The following is a 21,720-nucleotide window of genomic DNA, read 5'->3' on the forward strand; positions in this document are numbered from 1 at the left end:
AGTTGACGGAATTCTGTGAGCAATATCAATATCTTGTTTTTCATTTGCGCGTCCAACAGCTTTACCAATGTTCACTAGTATGTTGTAGACATTTTCTCCGTGTACTTCCGGAAAACTCTGTACTTCAACACTGTTCTGCCGTAGATATTGGTGTAGTTGTTTCGTTTCATTGTCCGACTTGTTTTTGGCATTTTTTAAAACTCTCGTTGGAGTTCTTTAATGACACGATCGCGTTTGGAGAGCTCCTCTCGTAAGTCATAATATTTGTGTTGAAATCAATCCTCGATTACTTTCTCCACAAGCCGATCTAACAGACTGTCCAAGAAATTTGAGTTCGAAGAACAGCGTTAACGGAAGAAGTAAGATCAGAGGTTATGTTGCTATCATTTTCCTCCACTTGGGTGCGCGTAACTTCACTCCCATTTGTCTTTGTATTCCTTTACTTATTGGCACCACCTTTCTGTTTGGTATTGGTCTCCGTGACATTCTAACCTTAATCGAGCCAGCTCACGCAATGAAGTCCCAATATTTTAATAAGACGAGCTGTTCCAATAGAAATAATAACGTATTTTCAGCAATTACTTACCGATGTTTATGGTATCACACTACCTTGCCGCCAAAACTTGATAAAACACGCACTATTTACTGGAAACTGTGGAAGCACTTACATATCATTCTAACTCTGACACCATATCGAATACAGATTAACAGAGAAATTCGGTTTTGGTTATGTCACCCAAAGGTATCGGTAAAATATCACTGTAATATTTGTCCCAAATGGAATATAATAATTACTTTTACACCAATAAAGTGAAAAATCCGCGGTAAATTAAGAAATACCGTCGTTTCTAGATAAATATCTAGAGAAATATGTATACATACTTACGGGCCGTAGATAGGACTCTTTTATGCGTATTACGCTGCTCGTGCCGTCTTTTGTTTCTTTCTTGAGGTCCAGGGCTTGCACCGACGAATGGGAGTGCTATGTCTGTGAATTGTCATTATCTTCGTCCATATCACTATCGCGGGCAGTTTAAACAGGAAAATAGCATCATCCCTGGACCAATAAATATATCATTTAATGAATGAGTTAGGGCACAAAACAAATGAGCAACTAATATGGATACATACTTTACTACCTTACAACTATTTTTCTGCTACGTCACAGCGCTTCCGTATGTGTTTTGTTTGTCTAACACTTTCGTGTGTGATGTCTTTGCCCACTGAAGTTGTTTGGATTAATTAGGTGTCGTTTTCTTGATGTTGCTCATTCGTTTTGTACCCTAACTCATTCACTGAATGATATATTTATTGGTCCAGCGATCATGCTATTTTCCTTTCAACAAACAAGTCATATATTTATAGGTCCAGGGATGATGCTATTTCGCTGTTTGTACTGCCCGCGCTAGTCATATGGACAAATATAATAACAATTCACCAACACAGCACTCCCATTCGTCGGTGCAAGCCCTAGACCTCAAGAAAGAAACAAAAGACGGCACGAGCAGCGGAATGAGCAACATGAAAAAAACGACATCTAATTAATTGAAACAACTTCAGTGAACAAAGACATCACACACGAAAGTGTTAGACAAACAAAACACATACGGAAGCGCTGTGACGTAGCAGAAAAATAGTTGTAAGGTAGTAAAGTATGTATCCATATTACTTACTCCGTACAAGTAAAATTTCGTTTTATTTCTTAATTCACCGCAGATTTTACACTTTATTTCAGTAAAATGAATTATTATATTCCATTTGGGACAAATATTACTGTGATATTTCGCCGATACTTTTGCGCTACATAACCTCGAAGTTTACTTCCTTGGTCCCCTTAATATTACTGTGTCACTGTCATTAAATAATACATAGCCTTGTGCACACCCCGTCTATCCATGATCTTAAATTCAAAGTTTCGGAAAATTCCATTTAGCCGTTTTACTGATGTCGCCACTAACAGGAGGCAGACAAAAACTGAGTTGAAACTGCTTTCGACTTTTGTGTAGCTAATCCGAGATTAAAAATAAGTGCGATATTTGAAGTGTACAGAGATAATATAATTTTACTAACAGGAATGGTTTGTATGGATAATTTGTATTTTTGTTACTTTTTCCAGATACGTTTCGATGTGAGCAAATGGGGCGCCGGAGGATGGGGCTTGAACGCTTACAAGTATGAAACAGACGAGCCATGCAAAGCAGGAAAACAATTCGGCAAAGATTTGATGTTATCTTTTCTTTCCTCATCAGGAGTTGATCCACCAGAATGTCCCGTTAAACCGGTGAGAACAAATCTCGGAATGAATACAGGGTTACTCTAAATTCGTTTCCTGAAGGTAACATTAAATAACTCCGTATACATAATTATTTTACGTAATTTATTTTTAAAACTCGAAGTGACATAACCTCAAGATTAGTTTTCAAATGTTTAACGTGGCTTCCACACAGAATTCAAACTGTCTCTGCTTGTCACCAACACTCAATGCACCTCTTGTATCTCTTACACCGCAGTCGTCGTAAAATTCTCCACACGATAGGCTGGATATTGCTTCCGCAATGTGGCGTCCTTGTCCTTTCTCTCAGTATGCCACAGAACCTGTTTCCACGAATCTGTCTTTGATAGTCTTTACCAGTGGCGAAGCTTTCTGATACTCTGCTCTGAAACTTCTCTGTATGGTTAAATTCTGATTGTGTTTCGTGGTATCTCCGACAGCACTTTATTTCAGTGTTCAGCATTGTTGGATGCGCTTGAGAACGGTTGGCTGTTGAGAGAGCGCTTGCATTATTTAGTGATAAAAGTAGTGAAAACCTATTGAAATAGCTTAATTTTGTGTATATCTGATTCATTTAGTGCTGTTTATATAGTGGTGTTTAGTGCTTGTTGGTAGAAATTGGGAGTAGTGATATTTATTTAAATTTTGTAACAAGTAATTCAGTTGGTCTTCAGTAAATTACGTTTTCTAGGTTAAGTAGGCTAGCTAGGTGTACCTTGTTTCGAATTTAGGTTTAGGAGATACTTTTAAAATATTTGTAAATATCTGTAGGTTCGTTGGTTGTACTTACAAAGGCAGATTATCATAAGGAATAGTACCGTAACTTCTGCAGCAACTTCTCCGGTATTTTGTATAGATATCCGTTCAAACTATCGCGAAGGTAATAATTTACTACATTAAAAAACACGATACGCCTGTAAACTTCCATTTAAAAAGAAGTTAAAGAGATTACACGGTAATAGTTAACAGTCGTTGTATTGTTATTGATTATTGTCGCTCCTCATATTCAAATATTGCATTGTTGGCTACAGTCGTGAACAAAGGGTGTAGTGTAGTCAAGTAAATATAAATAAAAATCAGCTGACCTTGTATTCCATTCATTTGTACTTCTGAGTAGGTAGTTAGTATCCGTAATTTATATTTCGCTCCCTCGATCTTTCAGTATTTATGAGCGGTTAGCTAATAATAATAAAGTTCATATATCCCAGTAATTGCAGTTGAAGTCCCTGGAGTAGTAGTAGTAGTTTTGATAGAAATATTTGAGAAATTATTGTAGACAACCTCGTATTTTTCAGCAGGCCTAATTAAGGACACTTTTTTTTCTCCGTCCCGTGGAGTAGGGAAAATAATAGTAATCCACCAGCTGTAATAATCACATAACCACATTTCAGTAGAATTGTAGTGAAGATAAGATATAATATATTAGATAGTATCTTGCCAGTTATATTCGTGTTTTTCTTCGTGTACGGCAAACCTTTTGATACTTAAGCATTTAACCAAACGCAGTGTAGTGTAGTGTAGATACATTGTAGTATAGATACAGTACATTTAGATAGTGCCGTATCTTGCCTGCTATATTCGTGTGTTATCTTTCGTGTGTATCTATTAGACCGTAATACTAATAATAATTTGTCTAAGCATTTAGCTTCGTTGGTAATCTTTGAGTACAGTAGTTCTTGCAAATTTCATTTCTGTTGTGCTTAGTAGTGACATACGGTACGGTACCGGTATCGTAATTAGGATACGTCTGAAAGTAGTTTAAAAATTACTGTAGTGTACTGTGCAGTAGTATACGAGTAATATCCTATTAGAATTGAGTGTGCTTATTTTATTATTGCAAAATATTTGTGTAGTACTGGTGTAGTAGAGGTATCCGTAGAAACTCTTACTAAAATACTGTTGTTGTAATTAGGATAGGCTTAATTGCAGTTTGGAATTGTGTAGTTCTTGTGTATTACTTTCTATATTCAGTAATTAACAGCAGTTTTTATCCTGTCAGGGGTTGTAGAATAAAAAAATTAGAGCACGACTAAGTAGTATTGTAGTGTAGTCGTATATTAATTACCTCATTGTTGTGTACTATCCCAGACAATATATCCCTTCGTTCATTTATTTTTTGCAAATAAGTTAATTTATTTTTTAATTTAATTTTTTCCTCCCGCAAAGAATGGCTAAGGAGCGCGAGTGTACTTATTGTGGGTGTGGTGAGGCATTGAGGGGTATGAGGGAGTAGTTGGAAAGTTTGAGGGAGATAATTAGGATTCTCACAGAAGACAGGAAGGAAGATAGGACTCCCTCAAACAATGTACAGGTTACAGTAGGTGTACAAGAGGGAGGGGAAGGAAAGGGAGGAGTTGTAGAAGACAGGTGGTCTAATGTTCTAAGGGGAAGTAGATTGCAGGCTAAGGGCTCTATTCAGGATCAGAATTCAGGACAGGTGTCTGTGCGAAATCGGTACGAGTCACTCCAGGTAGAACAACAGAGAGAAGATGAGGGACAGGGAACTGTTGCTGAGATGCGTGGAAGTAGGAGGAAGGGAAAAGGTAGGAAAGGGAAATGTAGAGTAGAGGATAGGAAAAGACAGGTGGAACAGGGTCATAGGAAGGAGAAAAGGGGGAGGAAGTAGCTTCTGCAGCAGTGAGAGAAGATAGGGCTGACCAGGAGGGGAGGGGATCAGATGAGGTGGGGAGGGTTGAGATTCTGGTCATGGGGGATTCCATCGTTAGACACGTGGGGAAAGTGTGTGGAGGAAAAGGAACCAGGGTAGAATGTTACCCAGGAATTAGGTTGAGGCAGATGTTGAGGAAAGTAGAAGGGAGGGAGGAGGGGAAGGAGAAGGTGGTAGTGTTTCACGTTGGTACCAACAACGTAAGGCAAGCTGATATAAGTACCAACATAGTTGGAGATGTGTGGGATCTGGTAAATGCAGCACGGGTGAAGTTTAAGAAAGCGGAGATTGTTATTAGTGGAATACTGTGTAGGAGGGATACTGACTGGAGGGTGATTGGGGAATTAAATGAGACTATGGAGTGGGTATGTGGGACACTGGGAGTGAAATTTCTAGATCCTAATGGGTGGGTAGGAGATAGGGATCTGCGCTCAGATGGCCTTCATTTAAACCGCAGTGGTACATATAAGTTAGGAAATTTGTTTGGAAGGGTAATAGGGAGGTACATTCAAGGAAACGGGATGGCCTAGGGAGCGGTGATAAGGGAACAGGGAACTGAAAATCAAGTAGAGATGACATAAAATTGTTAGTGTTGAACTGTAGAAGTATTGTAAAGAAAGGAATAGAATTAGGTAATTTAATAAATATATATTTACCAGATATTGTAATAGGAGTTGAATCATGGCTGAGAAATGATATAATGGATGCAGAAATTTTCTCACGGCACTGGAGTGTGTATCGTAGAGATAGGATAGGAATGGTGGGAGAGAGAGTGTTCATTCTGGTGAAAGAAGAATTTGTAAGCTACGAAAAAGTTAAAGATGAGACACATGAAATTCTAGGTGTAAGGCTCATTTCTAAAGATAATAGGCAACTTGATATATTTGGAGTGTACAGATCGGGAAAGGGTAGCACTGACGCGGATTCGGAATTATTTGATAGGATAGTCAGCTATGTGGGAAACGACATGGAAAGAAATGTGATTGTAGCGGGAGATCTGAATTTGCCAGATGTAAATTGGGAAGGAAATGCGAACGACAGGAAGCATGACCAACAAATGGCAAATAAGTTAATATGGGAAGGACAGCTGATTCAGAAAGTTATGGAACCAACCAGAGGGAAAAATATCCTGGATGTGGTGCTGATAAAACCAGATGAGCTCTATAGGAAAACTGAAGTAATAGATGGTATTAGTGATCATGAAGCTGTTTTTGTGGTAGTTAAAAATAAATGTGATAGAAAGGAAGGTCTTAAAAGTAGGACTGTTAGGCAGTACCATATGGCTGGCAAAGCAGGCATGAGGCAGTTTCTAAAAAAGTAACTATGGTCGGTGGAAAACGGTAAATAAAAATGTAAGCAGACTCTGGGATGGGTTTAAAGAAATTGTTGAGGAATGCGAAAACAGGTTTGTACCATTAAGGGTGGTAAGGAATGGTAAAGACCCACCTTATTATAATAGAGAAATAAGGAGACTAAGAAGGAGGTGCAGACTGGAAAGAAATATAGTTAGAAATGGCTGTGGAAGTAAGGAGAAATTGAAGGAACTTACTAGAAAATTGAATCTAGCAAAAAAAGGCAGCTAAGGACAACATGATGGCAAGCATAATTGGCAGTCATACAAATTTTAGTGAAAAATGGAAGGGTATGTATAGGTATTTTAAGGCAGAAACAGGTTCCAAGAAGGACATTCCAGGAATAATTAATGAACAAGGGGAGTGTGTATGTGAAGATCTTCAAAAGGCAGAAGTATTCAGTCAGCAGTATGTAAAGATTGTTGGTTTCAAGGATAATGACATTTACAATACGGTAAGATACAAAAGTTGAAAACTAGAAAAGCGGCTGGAATTGATCAGATTTCTGGGGATATACTAAAGACAATGGGTTGGGATATAGTACCATATCTGAAGTACTTATATGATTATTGTTTGGTCGGAGGAGCTATACCAGATGAATGGAGAGTTGCTATAGTAGCCCCTGTGTATAAAGGAAAGGGTGATAGACATAAAGCTGAAAATTACAGGCCAGTAAGTTTGACATGCATTGTATGTAAGCTTTGGGAAGGCATTCTTTCTGATTATATTAGACATGTTCGTGAAATTAATAACTGGTTCGATAGAAGGCAATTCGGTTTTAGGAAAGATTATTTCACTGAAGCTCAACTTGTAGGATTCCAGCAAGATATAGCAGATATCTTGGATTCTGGAGGTCAAATGGAATGTATCGCGATTGACCTGTCTAAAGCATTTGATAGGGTGGATCATGGGAGACTACTGGCAAAAATGAGTGCAATTGGACTAGACAAAGGAGTGACTGAATGGGTTGCTATATTTCTAGAAAACAGATCTCAGAGAGTTAGAGTAGGTGAAGTTTTGTCTGACCCTGTAATAGTTGAGAGGGGAGTTCCTCAGGGCAGTGTTATCGGACCTTTATTTTTTCTTATATATATAAATGATATGAGTAAAGGAGTGGAATCGGAGGTAAGGCTTTTTGCGGATGATGTTATTCTCTATAGAGTGATAAATAAGTTACAAGATTGTGAGCAACTGCAACGTGACCTCGAAAATGTTGTGAGATGGACAGCAGGCAATGTTATGTTGATAAACGGGGTTAAAAGTCAGGTTGTGAGTTTCACAAATAGGAAAAGTCCTCTCAATTTTAATTACTGCGTTGATGGGGTGAAAGTTCCTTTTGGGGATCATTGTAAGTATCTAGGTGTTAATATAAGAAAAGATCTTCATTGGGGTAATCACATAAATGGGATTGTAAATAAAGGGTACAGATCTCTGCACATGCTTATGAGGGTGTTTAGGGGTTGTAGTAAGGATGTAAAGGAGAGGGCATATAAGTCTCTGGTAAAACCCCAACTAGAGTATGGTTCTAGTGTATGGGACCCTCACCAGGATTACCTGATTCAAGAACTGGAAAAAATCCAAAGAAAAGCAGCTCGATTTGTTCTGAGTGATTTCCGACAAAAGAGTAGCGTTACAAAAATGTTGCAATGTTTGGGTTGGGAAGAATTGAGAGAAAGAAGAAGAGCTGCTCGACTAAGTGGTATGTTCCGAGCCGTCAGCGGGGAGATGGCGTGGAATGACATTAGTAGACGAATTTGAATGGCGTTTATAAAAGTAGGAAAGATCACAATATGAAGATAAAGTTGGAATTCAAGAGGACAAACTGGGGCAAACATTCATTTATAGGAAGGGGAGTTAGGGATTGGAATAACTTACCAAGGGAGATGTTCAATAAATTTCGAATTTCTTTGTGAAATCATTTCGGAAAAGGCTAGGAAAGCAACAGATAGGGAATCTGCCACCTGGGTGACTGCCCTAAATGCAGATCAGGATTGATTGATATAGCACTGTGTGTGCTCCACGCCACCGTACACCTCCATAATGACTGCGTCGTGTATCCCACAAGACATGTGAGAAGAGTGTGTGGAGGGAAATCTGCCGGCCAGATGATATGGTGCAAGAGGAGTGCGTGGCTTAAAACTTGATGATATGGCGCTAGGTTTGATTAACATCCTAAGAAATGTCTAATGCTAGTTCTAAAGTTATTCGAAGATACTTTCTGGTAAGTAACTTAGAATAGCTCTCTATACAAGAAATTTTAGTCCATTGTTGACTTTTGGATATAATGAACCCCTTGGGAATGCCGACTGCACTTTCCGGTGAAACGTTGGGAGCTACTAAATTCCACCACAACCTACAAATTAAAAAAATATGTTTTCTTATATTCACCGCGACGCCGGCCGTAAAAGCATAAGACCTATGTGGTAGTAGTAGCCTTAGTTTTTATTGTTATTCTTGTTTGGATCATCATTCCATAGACTGGTTTGATTTAGCCACCGTTTTCTGTGCTAACCATTTCGTTTCTGCGTAACTATTACATCCTACGTCTATTCTGATATAGTCACGTCTTTCTCTACCCCTACTGTTCTTATCGCCTACCCTTTCATCGAAAACTAACTGAACAATTCCTGGACATCTTATCTTTCTATCTCTTCTTCTTCTGGTCAAATTTTGCCAAAGCATTCTCCTCTCACCAATTCGATTCGGTATCTCTTCATTCGTGAGTCGATCTACGTAGCCTACCTGACCTTCAGAATTCTTTGGTAACACCACATTTCAAAAACCTTTCCATTATTTTTCTTTCTGAGCTAGTAATTGTCTGTTTCACTTCCATACAATGCTACTCACCCATCGTCAGTAGTTCTTCCACCCAAATTATCCGCAAATTACTGTAATTACGGATGGAACATCTGTAGCAGCAGGCAGTGATTAACATAAGAGTTGCGGATACACGGCTAACCGTAAACATACTATAGTCGTGGCCACCAAATTAGGCGAGTCAGAGAAATTACACTGTTGCCAAGGTTATGTAGCAACTAGCGAAGAAATGTCGAATTGAATACATCATTTCGGAGCGCGAGGCAGTTTGTTCTCTCCCAAGCTCCCGATGTCACCTCCTACAATGCTGCAAAACGAGTTTCACTACAAGTTTCAGAAAAAAAACTGCTGATTTCAGCGGTTTAACTATTTTCCACATAAACTGATTGAAATAATTAAGAATAAAAATCTAGACAAGTAAATTTAAATCCGTAAGATCATGAATTACAATTTTCAATAAGCGGCCAAGTTTTGTTTCTTGAACCAATAAAATGTTATCTGCGGGAAAAATGCAGAAAATCGTCCAACTTAATTTTTTAATCTGATACATATTTCCATGGGTCTTTTAATTTCCTAGAAAACAGTCCAGAAAGTTATCATATAAATGTCGCTAGCTGAGGTTGTTCGGGTTGCACGCGCCAGCGCAGGACACAGATCACTGTAAATACTTTCAGATTACGCATTAATCTGTATCAGTTTTATTAAAATATTTTAATTTTTTTTCATAGTTTGCATTATAACTTTAAGTACTTGAATACTCATTGGACTGCGTAATATAGAAGAATACGTGTACCTGGAGCGGACCGGCTTCGACTAGACAGCACTGCACGGTCAGCGTTGCCAATCCGTGCTCAGAGGTAAACTACTCTCGTGGTGTCCATATCTGACAACAGCGCAGTTTTCCACACCCGCCTAATTCAGTGGCAACAGGTTTAGTTGCGTTCACGACCGATAGGTGGTTCCTGAGAGACCTTGGTTTTGTCTCTTTCTAACATTCCCTAGTTCAGTTCATCGTTGCCAAACGTAGCCGAATTAAACGTGAAGTAAATACTGCACTTTTTATACACTTATTTTCTCACACCTCTGTGACCAACGAGAAGTTATTAATTTTCTCAACAAAACTGGGGTATATAGCTAAAGATCGAGGAAGCTGGACACGCGGTTTGAGCCACGTAGCTGTGAGTTTGCATTCGGGAGATGACAGGTTCGAAACCCACTGTCGCATCTCTCAATATGGTTTTCCGTGGTTTCTCGTTTTAACGCCAGACAAATTCTGGGGCTGTACTTTAATTTTTTTTGTTAGTTGCTTTACGTCGCACCGACACAGATTGGTCTTAAAGGCGACGATGGGACAGGAAAGGGCTAGGAGTGGGAAGGAAGCGGCCGTGGCCTTAATTAAGGTACAGCCCCAGCATTTGCCTGGTGTGAAAATGGGAAACCACGGAAAACTATTTTCAGGGCTGCCGACAGTGAGGTTCGAACCTACTATCTCCCGAATACTGGATACTGGCCGCACTTAAGCGACTGCAGCTATCGAGCTCGGTGTGTACCTTAATTAAGACCATGGATGCTTCCTTCCCATTCCTAGCACTTTCGTATCCCATCGTCGTCAAAAGACCTGACTGAGTCAATATGACGTAAAACAAACAGAATTACAAGATTTACGTTTTGGGCTGAATTTCAAACTATAATAAAAACAATCCTGTGGAATGAAAGGAAGCCTCGAAGCTTAGTTGCTTCTCAGGATCGGATGGCGGGAAGCGGCGATATTCGCACGTTATAATAAGAGTATGTGGTATCGTCTACAGATCTCGTAGCGAGTACAAAGCAACAAAACGCTAATCATTGTATTTTGTTAGACGAAGACAATGTAAAGGGATACTTTTCACTGTTACCGTTGCAATTCAAAACTTACATATGATATTGCGACTGTAGTACTATAATAAGCCGGCCCCGTGGTGTAGGGGTAGCGTGCCTACCTCTTACCCGGAAGCCCCGTGTTCGATTCCCGGCCAGGTGAGCGATTTTTACCTGGACCTGAGGGCTGGTGCAAGGTCCACTCAGCCTACGGGTTTAGAATTGAGGAGCTATCTGACGGTGAGATAGCGGCCCCGATCTAGAAAGCCAAGAATAACGGCCGAGAGGATTCGTCGTGCTGACCACACGACACCTCGTAATCTGCAGGCCTTCGGGCTGAGCAGGGGTAGCTTGGTAAGCCAAGGCCCTTCAAGGGCTGTAGCGCCATGGGGTTTGGTTTTGGTTTGGTATAGTACTATAATAATATTCATATATAATAATAATATTCATGAATTTGTCGTTTTTAAATGGGGTTAAGTGTTAACATTAACAGTTAGTAGTAGTAGTAGTAGTAGTAGTAGTAGTAGTAGTAGCAGCAGCAGCAGTAATATAGATATTCTTCAGCTTTAGAGCGGAGCCTAATTTTCATATCTGTAGCCGAATTTCCATGCGCATATATCGTTTTAGCTGATATTGAGGTTTGCAGCGCTAGACTTGAGTTACATTGGATCATGGAGTGAGAGTGGGAATGGAGCCTTCAACGATATTCAGTGAGAAAGGGTAACAGTTATGAGTGATAGACGGGTGCAAGTTTCTCTTCTATCGAAGTTTAATTCGTGAAATTCAACGGTGGTTAGACTTGCAAATCTATCGTGAACAGATCTCTTCTCCCGAGGACTAAGGCAGAAGGTTAGTAATTGTTTGAAACTTAAGGTGGCTGAACAATTACGCGAACGACCAGGTGAATTTGGTGTTTCTGCAGCTGGGATGGTTGTCTTAAATAACAGACATCTCGTTCTTAATTGGAATAAAATGCACACTGCTCGTGTGAGGTTCGTTCTAAATTACCAACGAACTATTGGAGGCAGACGTGATTATACCCGAGTACTTGAACAGCTTAGCAGAACAGTCAACAAGGATTAATTTTTACTACTCGTATACAGAATGACCGAATTACAACAAGGCGAATTCAGCAGGTTACAGTATATCGAAGTCATTTCAACAAATTTCTGCCGTGGATGTTCAGCTGTCATACCTTTTTAATCCCTCCCGTTAGCCTATTACACTTGGTGACCAAACCTAATTCTGATTAAATGGGGAAAGGAAATATGTGATATAAAAGGGCGAGACGCAATTCGGATTTCTCAGTATGTGAGCGGAAACGCAACTCGGTTGTCCGTAATCAGTACAAGTACACAACTGATATACATTTCTGATTTATTTCGCAACTAGTATATGCGGACGAGATTGATTCCCAACAAGGGTGCAATGCATTTGCGCCAGGATTTTGTTTACACTAGATCAGCTATGCAACTGATTACGAAAATTATGGGAATCGTTTTGAGGCACTTCTGTTTAACGTAGCAAATCATTTTTTTTGGGGGGGGGGGGGGATATTTAAGTTGGTAGTGCCTCTATGTTTTGTTTATGATCAGATATAGCAAAGCGATGGGCCGGAGTTTAGTACTTTTATTAATGGTAATTCTTGATTTTAGTGCGAAGATCTTCACGTAAACTTTCTATGTTGCGTTCAACGGAGATTATGTTCCAGTTCTGCTTTGCCTTCTACCATTGCAAACGTAGAATGCACACCAGTCTAGAACCGAGGCATCCACACAGTTACGGACAAGCCCTACATAAACACATGGTTATAAGATTTTATTTTTCTTCTTCTTTTTATTTTCCCACATCCTGGTGGGGTCGCATGTGCGAACTTTGTTGCATAATGTCGATTTGGCCTCATTTTACAAAGGACACTAGGAAAGTTTTGCAATACACAAAAACGGTTGGCTGGACACTCCTGTTATGGTAAGGGATGAAAAGGGAGGTGAAAACCGGTCTAGAAGACAGCAAGGCACAACCTTCACACCAGCTGTTACCAAGCGGTGGGACTGAAAGCAAGTTAAGATGTCAGTGTGGTCTAAAGGTGAATATCGCGCAATTACCCGCTACAATTTTCTCGTGGATTAAATGTTGACCAGTGCCTGGAGAAAATGACTCCTGTGCTGGGGAAAGACTGTCCACATCGGACAAAAATTTTCCGCTTGTACAAAGAGTTCCAGAGTGGAAATTTCGGGGTTGAAGACGATCCTCGTTCTGGGCGACCGTCTGAATCAGTGACTGAGGAAAACATTGAAGTTGTGAGGAAAATATTGCAGCAAGAGAGGCGGTTGACATATCGGCAGGTAGAAGAGACCTTCCACATCCCTGCACCAGCTATTCATTCAATTTTACACGACCATATCCATGTTAGAAAGGTTTGTTCCCTTTGGGTGCCCCATTCACTTTCAGAAGAACAAAGGGCACATCGAATGAAATGGTACCGAAAAATGCTAAAACAGTTTGAAAACGGGACTCCGTGTAACGTCAATAGCATCGTTAGAGATGACGAAACTTGGCTTTATTATTACAATTTCCCAAAAAATCCCAGAACGAGGTGTGGCTGTTTGAAAATGAGGGTACTCCTGTGACTGTGCGAAAGTCAAGGTCAGTGAAGAAAAGGACAATTGCAGTATTCTTCACCAAACGGGGTATACTGACTCGTGTTGTGCTAGAAAAACAAAGGTCAGTTACTGCGAAGTGGTACAGTGAGACGTGTCTGCCTCAGGTCATCCAGGCTCACAAGGAGCTCCGCCCAAGGTCACGGCTCAACACTTGCTCTTGCATCACGACAATGCTCCAGCACATCGTGCTAATGTAACAATGGATTTTCTTGCCAGATCAGGGTTGACTGTGCTTGACCACCCTCCATACAGTCCTGATCTTGCCCCATGTGACTTCGTACTCTTCCAAAAAGTGAAGATGAAGTTGAAAGAGCAGCGTTTTGCATCCGACGAGGAGCTTCTGGCAGTATGGGATCAAGAGTGTGAAAATGTAACCGAAGAAAAGTGGCAGAGTTTGTTCAGTGACTGGTTTTGACGTATGGAGAAGTGTATTGAGTGTGGTGGAAACTATTTTGAAAAAGTCTAAAGCGTTCATTCACATTGCAGAACTTTCCTAGTGCCCTTTGTACTTACGTCCTTCCTGGCTCCAATCCTATGTGGAACCACCTGGGTGACAGCCGAAAATGCAGACTTGTTTCTGCTGTGATTGCTAGTGTGGTGCGTTCTCTGGTGAAGGCAAAATAGAACCAGGCATAATTTTCTTAGAGAGGGGAAAGAATTGTTTTATAAACAGCTTCCTAACGGAAAAGATGTGTGCCGTTCTTGGTTAGCCTAGAGTATAGACCGAAAAATGCTTTGTTTTGCGTACAATGTAAACTATTTCTTGATAACTTATCTGAGAAAAATCTTTCTCGTAAGAAAAGATGGTCTTACTCTGTGGAAAAAGTTAAATGAAAATTTACAGAACACGAAAACTCATTGAGCCACAAAAAACGTTTTTGCTCTTGGAAAACATTAGAGGCATCGCTAAATAAAGGTGGCATTGATGAGGTGTTGAAAAAATATCGGAGGAGGTTAAGCGTTGGAAATCAGTTTTAGTTGTTGTTACCGTGTTTTGGTGGTAGGTAGAGGTGTAAGAAGGTGCGGGCGTGAATGGGTCTCAAACTACGGAATCAAAGTTAATGTAAAAGTTAACAAGGTTATATTTCCTTTTCAATATTAAGTAATAACAAAGAACAGGTACTTAGTAGCCGAAACACAATTTGAAATGTACAATTACAGGGATTACAGAGTTTGGGCTTCGAGCCCTGAGTTCACAATTTTTGAGCAACTAGCCCAACTTTCCGATATACAAATTTTAACAAAGGGGCAGAAGACCCCAATCAAACCCTGGAGCCCTTGCTCCAAATTACACAGTAAAGCCTCCTCGAGGCATACAACACTCCGTTTCCAAAAGAGCTACGCGCTCCTTAATTTAAGCCTCTCCTAGGCCACACCAAACTCCACCTTCAAGTTGTCCTCAACGGACATAAACACAGGGGTAAAATACCCAATCTACTGAGGTCTATTAAATGAAAAGCAGGTTAATTAAATGACCTCTAAAACAATTTGAGAGGAGGCGAACTTGCACTCCTAATACACTTGGTTTTTAAGACCTACTTTGGCTCTTAGGCCACTGATGCAAGGGCTAATCCCATACTACAGAGGTGACGTAATAGCAATTTACATTACATCACGGAAGAATTGGTTGAGAGAATAAGTTCACCTCAAGACGATGTGAGTGGGAGCTCGAGAGGGTTAAGCACTCTCTATCCCGATATGTCGTTTTAAAATAGAATAGATACCAGTTGTTTTTACATTTTAGGAAAAGGTTACATGGTTGAACGCTTAGAACCCGCCCCGAAAGTTAAACTGCTGAGCAAGAAAAGAAAGAATTTATTAATCGGCCATTACCTTATTGTTGACCGCCGCCGAGGAAAGAGGCGCTTCCCGCCTCCTGCTATGTACTTAATACACTGAAAGATGGAACAGAAGTGGCCCGGAGACCCTAAAATCAGCAGTTTATATACTCTCGCGGAAGTTTCTAGGCGTTAGGGGAATGAAAACACCCGCCCACAATGTTTTTATTGGATAGGACCCCGCAACAGATACAAGTTGGGGGAAGATACACCAGATTGGTCAGAAATTACTAAAAGAAATTCGGGATTGGATAAATCTAAAACAAGGGGAAAAAGAGGGGTATACAGCCAACTTAAACAATAACAGAAAGAAATTTAACAAGAAACAAACTTTTGAAATAAAAATTTCTCCAACAAAATAGTTCTTTGACTCCGCACTAGGGTGCGCTATTGTTGATCTTCAGTAGTGTCCTCTAGAAGAGAAAGTTCACACTTCTTACTTCAAGCGAAACAAAAACACATCAAAAGTGACACAGTTCAAAAACTCAAAATTTTCCACGTGGTGACATCTTCTGAGAAAGTAGAGAATTAATAGAGTAGATAAAGTTCAACCTTCCTCCAGAAGAGGAGTTTCAACTGGCGCAACTTTTAAATAAACGGTGTAGAGGTGTACCGCCCGGTACAGTTGTCATTGTTGCTGCAATTCTGCATTTGGCAGAGGTACAGATGAAAACCTTGACCATGGTGATCCAAGATGCGGGAAGTTCTTAAACACCATTGACTTAGTGTCCCGCTACTGCCTCTCACTGAGAGAGCACATAAGTCATCACAAAAAAAGTCAAGGCAGCTACTTCTCACATGATTTCCAAGATGAGATTTTGGAAATAATTGGATTCAAAATAAGGGAACTAATAGTGAGTGGAGTGATATTAAAGAAAGAAAATATTATTCTATCATGTTTGACTGCACTGCAGATGTAAGTCATTTCGAGCAGATGTCGCAAATTATCAGACATGTAAAATTCAATTAAAGTGGTGTTTCAGAGATTTGTGAAAGTTGTATTAACTTTTTAACGGTTAGTGATAAGATAGGGCAGGCACTTTCTGAAGTAATATTGTAGAAAATGGAAAGTGTTGGGTTGGAGTTTAAAAGTTGTCGACAATCTTACGACAATGGTGCTAACATGGCTGGAAAGTACAAAGATGTTCAGTCTCGTTTAGAAGAAGAAAATAACTTCGTGCCGTACGCTACACATTCGTTAAATTTGGTTGGAGTAAACGCTGCAAGTGCGTCTCGCGAGCTAGTGATTTATTTTGGAATACTAAACTGCCTCTATTGATTCTTTGTAGCATCTACTAACCGATGGGAGATTATGCTGAAATGTGTGCTATTATCTCTGAAGCTACAGAGTTCTACTAGATGATCAATAAAGAAGGAAGCAATAACAATTGTGTAAAAACACCTCTAAGAGGGAATCAACGCTTTAAATGAGCTTATATCTAGTACGACATCCACCCCTGAGACTAAACCAGATGCTACAAACATTTTGAAAAATGTCAGTACTTTTGAATTTATTACAGCTTATTGTTTTTGGTTCAAGCAGCTAACACACATTGATATTGTAAACAAAATTTTACAAAAAGAAGATATCACCATTGACCGATGTGTTAACCGTATCAACCAACTTATCGAGGAGTTTCAGGAAACTCGAACGAACACTACAAATGAAACTGATATAATTTCGGAAGCTAAGACCATAGCTGAAAGGCTCAATTTAGATCCTCAGTTCAAAGAGGTGTGGAAACGGAAAAAAGAAGAGGATGGTCGACGAAGACTGTGAAGATGAAAGCTGGGATTGGACGGCTGTAAAAAAGGTTTCACAACACGATAGTAGAAATAGTAGACCATATCCTTCATACTTAGGAACAAGTTTAATGCGTTACAAAACATAAACAATTTATTTGGGTTTTTAGACGGGGCTCAGCTGCAAGTGTTAAAGGACGATGACATTAAAATCAGAGCAATGCAGTTAGCTGATACATATAATAATGACCTTAATAAGGATGAATTAATAATAGAACTGCACAGTTTTAAATACCACGCTCTTGATTTAGTAACAAGCATAAAAACAGCGACTCCTGCAAAAATGTTGATCTTAACTTTTGCCAAAATGGACTACAGAATGAATATCCGAATACGACAACGCCAGTTAAGGTTTTTAAAACAATGCCTGTTTCATTTCGTCAAATGAAAAGAGTTTTAATGAACTGAAACTAATAAAAATATATTTCATAAACAGGACGGCATGACAAAGCCTCACAAACTTGAGTATTATTAGCATTGAGCATCATTTAGCGTCTAAGATTCCATACGTTGCTATCATCAAACCTTTTGCGGAAAGAAAAGCTCGTAAAATTAAGTTTTAGGTTACATTTTTTAAAATATTGCTTCTTTGTTTCAGTAAATGTGTCAAGATTTTATTATTGCAAATATTTTACTGTGCGGAATGTTAATATAAGTATATATTACGAAATAATCTTTCTTTTAATTATTTCTTTGTTATTGTGTAGGTATAATTTTATTTGAATCATCTACCCAAAGGAAAATTCATACTGTTTACTTTTAGGAATGCAATTAACCTAAGGCATTAAGTTTAACTTTGGGCGTTATTTATTTTTGAAATAATTGAATGCTTAAATTGAGGAAATCGTGGTATGTTAAAATAAAACTAGACTTGACTTTGAATGTTACGTTTATTTTTTATTTAACATTAACTTAAACATTTTGCGTTGTTTAAAAATGTTGATTGGTACAGTTGATTTTTGCGTTAGGTCTAGGCCTCTATGGGTTTCTTTTATTTGCGTCTGTATTACTGTATGATTTAATTTGTACATTACCTGTTCGTCTGTTCATTAATAAATAACTTAATGTAACTACAATTTTGTTTTTTTATATTGGACCTCTTACTTCGTCACTGCAACAATAAGCTGAGGCAGCGGGGGGGGGGGGGGTACATCCGCCCCTGGTGGGACTGCGGCTGCGAACTGTGTCACACATACGAATTTGGCCCTGTTTTACGGCCGGATGTCCTTCCTGACGCCAACCCTATATGGATGGATGTAATTGAAGCTGAGGAGGAGAGTGCACCCAGTTCCCGAGCCAAAAGAATTAATCAGACGCGATTAAAATGCAGAACCTGTCGGGAATAGAACCCGGGACCTTCTGAGCCGAAAGCCTCAACGCTAATCATTCAGTCAAGGAATCGGACAGTACACTCAATGACTATGGAAGGAATTTACAACTAACAAATTTTCTATATTTTTAGGTAACAATCCTGTTCTGTTGTCATGAATGTTTCTGCGTTGTGAGAAGTATCTGTCAACATCACATCACATGAAGTGGTACTTTTACTATCTTTCTATCCTCGATTTCGTTGCAGGAATATATCAGACTTTTCCCTGATCGCGGCTACTTATCCAGATGTTTGCTGAAGACTTCCCTTAACTTCTTTTACAATCCTAATAGACTGCATAAGGAGCATTCTACTTCTATCCAACTCTGTGGTGGCTCCCGGCAGCTTCAGGAACGCAAAATCTGATCGAACCAATGGGCAGGACATGACTTTCTTGACTTCTCTTGTACAGTATAGATAGCATCCTCATCGTCCTAGGCCTAAATTATATAGCGTTGCAACAAAACAGCTTGCCACAATAGATAAATTAATAGGCTCATAAATGCTACAACGAAATGTGATTGCAGTCCTCAATCACAAAGAGATAAAAGGGGCCTCCTTACTTCAAGCTTCGGAAGTCTATCCTTCCACAGGTAGTGAAGTTGGAAACTCCAGTGATCCACTGCTTCAGTAGGACTTGGAAGATTTTTTTAGGCATTGCCAAACACACTTCTTCAAAAGGGCCAGTGACCTAGATGTTAGGTCCCTTTAAACAACAATCAATATCACTTCTTCAAAGTAGATCTCAACACTATCTCAGGACAAAGCGTCTTAACACTTTACAACGAGAGAGGGGTAGGAAATATGGATGTGTACAACATAGTTCGACGATGATTAGTTCTCGCATATCATCTTAGGAGGTGGGAGGGGTGGAGGGATTTGTGGTCAAATTGTTCCTGTTTTGTCCTAAAGTAAATTCCCCAAGCACTATTTTTGGAGACTTCTGAGAATTCTCCTTATTGTTAGTGGCGTAAACAGATGTTGAGAAACGATAAAATAATTCTATCGAAGACACCAGCTAGAATATAATGGAATGGAAGAAAGTAGGGTACTTTAAAATATATATACAGGGCATTAAATAGGCAATTATATTTCAAAAAGGCACGAAACCCTGAAACAGACATTTCGAGGCACAATAAAACCAACAAAGTCTTGTTAGAAAGAGCTTAAAAAGGATTTATACCGTAAAAGGCTAAAAATAGGCAAATAGGCAAAATCTCATCCCTACTCATGTCACTTGTATGAATTATTTTTCGTTTTCATTCCCCGCCCTGAAGGGATGAGGCGGGTCACCAAGAGGGTTGCGCCCTCCATCTGGCCGGGCGTTGCGGGAGTGTTGGGGGTTGTGTTGAAAGAGGAATGTGGGTAAGTGGGTGTAAACAGTGGAAGGGGGGATGTGGCCTTTTTCCTAAGTTTCCATAGGATGTATAAAAGCATGAATTAATATATTTAATACATATACATACATTGGTTCAACGGATAGGTTATACATTGTACCAGGAAATTATTTGATAATAAGCCATGACTAGATATTTCGGCTTTTAGTGCCGGGAGATCCCAGGACGTGTTCGGCTCGCCAGGTGCAGGTCTTTTGATTTGACGCCCGTAGGCGACCAATGCATCGTGATGAGGATGAAATGACGGTGAAGACAAGACCCAGCCCCGTGCCAGGGAAATTAACCAATGATGGCTAAAATTCTCGACCCTGCCGGGAATCGAACTCGGGACCCCTGTGACCAAGGGCCAGCACGCTAACCATTTAGCTATGGAACCGGACAGATATTTCGGAGAGTAGAGATATCTTAATCACAGGGTATATTGTGCGCAGACCTTGAGCTGGGCACAGAGAGAGGTCCTAACTACAATGTGTTCCAAATTCTTTAAACTGAATTTATTCACATAAGGTTCACCTTAAAGTTGTGCTGGTTACAATGAAGTTGTTTCCATAGATCCTCCTTGATGGACAGCAACCAAACCATGGAAACACGATCCCTCGTAGACAGCAATGGGTCGTCGTTGATTCTTGAAGGACCCGGAGCGGGATAACCACTCACTGATTATGTTACGCGGGTGTCCACATTTAACTGTCCTCCGAGTATCGTGAATTGTAATTGTTGACTCGGTTCTAACTTAGAACCCAGACGAAAAATAAGTTGTACTTGGGGAACATGTGGTGGCGTTCCACAAGAAAAATAGTTTGAATTCTATCACTTGCATAGAGTCTTTCTGCCGAATTGATATATGCACTGTTAATTGGAACTCACCACAACACAGTTTATTCCTATTCACGTCGAGAAATAGAACATCTGATGGAATAACCGCCCTATTAGAGTTATAATTCTAAAGAAACTCAATGTTTGTAGCGACCTACTAGAAGCACAGTTTACTTGGAAATTTCACTTGCATTCTTACATAAATATATATGAGTGCACTTATGTCTGTGTAGTGCAAATCACTTGGAAAAATCACTAGCATTTCTAACTACTGTATTCTATGCGATGCATTCATTATTATTATTATGAAAAGTCTGTTCGCAGAAAAACAACATATCATTTGCAATACCGCATTTGATAAAATATGTAAGTGAATTATTATTAAACACTTGTACGAAAAGTGAAGACTCTGAATATTCTGTTTAAGTGGAGTTCACTTGGAAAGATCACTATTATGGATTCTAGCATACATGTAAAGGTTAATTGTAGATGTCTTAGAATCACCTGCTTTAATTTATAAGTTCCTCAACGAGGTTCTATATATATCTCAATTTTATTTTATTGAACGTGGGGTTCCAAGTGTCGTTAGTCATGATACGAACATTGTTTATCTATTACCAAAAATGAAACCCAAAGAGAAGTATAGATATTAAAATAAGCCTATTTCAGTTGATACAATACAATATTGGTTTCAGTGGCGTGCGCTGAACATATTCATTACCCCAGCTGCGAAAACGTTTTTAAATATAAACAATCGTAGCCCCACCACACACTCTAAAGTCAACATTACCACTTTGTAAGGCTGCGTTTTTCGTGGAAAGGTCTGCCTGAGAATGTTCTTTCAAGAATATGTTCAACCACACGCTCG

General features: G+C 39.5%; 1 protein-coding gene across 1 annotated transcript in view; it reads left to right on the forward strand.

Annotated features, from left to right (window-relative positions):
• The window catches only part of LOC136867279 (uncharacterized), a 110,790-nt gene that overhangs the window by 79,448 nt on the left and 9,622 nt on the right, over positions 1–21,720 (forward strand). Inside the window, exon 3 of the mRNA XM_067144429.2 lies at positions 2,117–2,281. Coding sequence (XP_067000530.2) covers positions 2,117–2,281 — 165 coding nt within the window. The remainder of the gene's footprint in view (positions 1–2,116; positions 2,282–21,720) is intronic.

Source organism: Anabrus simplex, chromosome 3, assembly GCF_040414725.1.
Source record: "Anabrus simplex isolate iqAnaSimp1 chromosome 3, ASM4041472v1, whole genome shotgun sequence".
Taxonomy (NCBI): Eukaryota; Metazoa; Arthropoda; class Insecta; order Orthoptera; family Tettigoniidae; genus Anabrus; species Anabrus simplex.